The 2,268-nt window shown below is 44.5% G+C and overlaps 1 protein-coding gene across 1 annotated transcript; it reads right to left on the reverse strand.

Moving 5' to 3' along the window:
- Positions 1-50: 50 nt before the first annotated feature.
- On the reverse strand, positions 51-1,755 carry LOC127752120 (uncharacterized). Its single transcript, XM_052276736.1, has 2 exons — positions 388-1,755; positions 51-284 (listed from the first exon to the last, which is right to left on the reverse strand). The coding sequence occupies exon 1, from the start codon at positions 1,375-1,377 to the stop codon at positions 694-696; it is 684 nt and encodes a 227-aa protein (XP_052132696.1). The 5' UTR covers positions 1,378-1,755; the 3' UTR covers positions 51-284; positions 388-693.
- Positions 1,756-2,268: the final 513 nt, after the last annotated feature.

A 2,268-nucleotide genomic window follows, 5' to 3' on the forward strand; every position in this document is an offset into this window, starting at 1 on the left:
TCAGAGGAAAAATAAGAAGCAGAAGGTTTCTTATGTCCACGGCCTAAGGTACAGCGAAAAACCACTATTTTGGATATTGATGTCGGCTCACATTGGAAAATGTTCTACTCGTAGAGGTGATTAACGGTGCAAAAGAGATTTTTTTTTGCCACTTCATCTTCTACCTCCAATAAAGCCTTGAACTTTAACATTGAACTCTTATGGAGAAAACCCTCAAAAGTGAAATTTTCCATTTAATGCTTTATGTTAATTTATTTTTTCGAAAACTCTTTTTGAAATGCAATCTACGCATGAAAACACATCCTGTGATGTGCCATACATAATGGTCGTCCTTAAACTTCGGAAGTTGTGACATGGGAATTTTGCTGAAAACGGCTTTTTTGCGACTATCCACCTCACGAACAACGAAGGCGAGGATGAATTGTGGCACGTCACCTGACGCGCTTTTGAGTGTAGATTGCATTTCTTAAAGAGTTTTCGTAATAAAAAATTAAACTAAAGCATTAAATGGAAAATTTCACTTTTGAGTGTTTTCTCCATAAGAGTTCAATGTTAAAGTTCAAGGCTTTATTGGAGGTAGAAGATGAAGTCGCAAAAAAAAATCTCTTTTGCACCGTTAATCACCTCTACGAGTAGAACATTTTCCAAAGTGAGCCGACATCAATATCCAAAATAGTGGTTTTTCGCTGTACCTTAACGGCCACGTCTGGCCATTTTGATGACCCACCTGGTAGGGCCAGTGGAGTCGTCTTGTATTTCTCGCTTCTTAGGACTGTCATTGCTGTCCTCTGTCTCAGATTTTCTTTTACGCCCACCTGTTGCTGCATGTGAGCTGTGGCGAAAGAAACAGATGCTAGCTGGGTGATTGGTTTTAGAGCAATGGATATGGATGCAGGGCGGAAACTTTCCTGTCTGCTTGCCATCGTCAGATTTTGGTTTTGATTTTTGTTGATATTGATTGGTTTTACCCTTGCTGCTGGATGGCCGCCTAGAGTTTCCACTGCGACCTCCATCACGGTGGCCATGTTGATTCCATGAGCCATCCCGTGACTTCCCCGGTCCGGATTTTTGCGCAGACTTTGCACTATTTTGATTTTGAGCAGGGGACTCCTCACTTTTGATCTTGTTGCCTTCTATAAGGAGTTCTTCAGAGATGGTGTTGAAGTCAAGGGTTGGGGTACCATCAGGCAGTTTGGTTTGGCAGGTCCTCACCACAATTTGGCAGAAGGCTTTATGGACTGGTTTTACGTTTGCCATCAGAAGGACCGAACACATCTCGTCCTCCATGGCTTTTCCAGTGTCGGCAATTTGATTGACCACTTCACGAAAATCCAATACATACTGGGTGAGGGAACCTTCTTGTTTCAGATGGTCCATTTTGCGAAGCAGGGAAGCACGGCGGAAAACTCACTTATCCTCGAATGCATGGCAGAGCTTGGACCACGCCTGATGCGCGGTGTTGGCGCCACGCAGATACTTGACGAGACTCTTGTCAATCCCGAAGGAAATCTTCTGGCGTGCCATTAGGTCTTCCTTAAAGATTTTGCCAGTTCGATCGGCAAGGGCCTCAGGGGGTGGATCTTTCATGGTGCACACGAAGAGGTCTCCAAGGTAGAACTCCATAAGCATTCGCCAATCGGCCCAGTTTTCTTCGCCAATCAGTTTATCAAAGGGAGCGTTAAATTGCACTGGGGCCGCATGGTGAGACTCTTCCTTGGAGGATGATTGGTTTTGCTCACCATTTAACGAATCATTTTCTGGGGCACTCTTGCTACCACCTGAGGGGGGGTTTCTTCTTTTTTGGCTTCTTGCTGTGAGCATGTGGGCCTGGCGATGTTCCAATGTTCTACTATGATGTCATAATTTTAGGTGCGGGTTGTGTTCGAAGAGTAAGGCAAAGGCGGTGATGACAATCTTGATATGGCGGCGAGTTTTGAGAAGTGATGGAAAAGTGTGAGGCTCTGCTACCACCTGAAGGACCTTGTTTTGCGTTGTCGTCGTCGGGCATGCTTGCAGCCACTTGCAGCGAGCTTGCAGATATTCGACGAATAAAACTCTTGCAGATTTTTCTTCTTTATTCTTAGGCACAATACTAAAGTCAGAGCTAGAGGCGCGCTCGGCCCATAACCTGTTGTAAATAACTGGTATAAACTACCGATGTCACTGGATATGACTGAGTAGGAGTACAAGCAAAGTAAGATCGACACAGGTTGAAGTTCGGAACGGAAGTGAAAAGTTTATTGAACTGTAGATAACAGGTAACGACAC

This window comes from Frankliniella occidentalis, unplaced genomic scaffold (genome assembly GCF_000697945.3).
Source record: "Frankliniella occidentalis isolate FOCC.00 unplaced genomic scaffold, Focc_3.1 Scaffold4195, whole genome shotgun sequence".
Taxonomy (NCBI): Eukaryota; Metazoa; Arthropoda; class Insecta; order Thysanoptera; family Thripidae; genus Frankliniella; species Frankliniella occidentalis.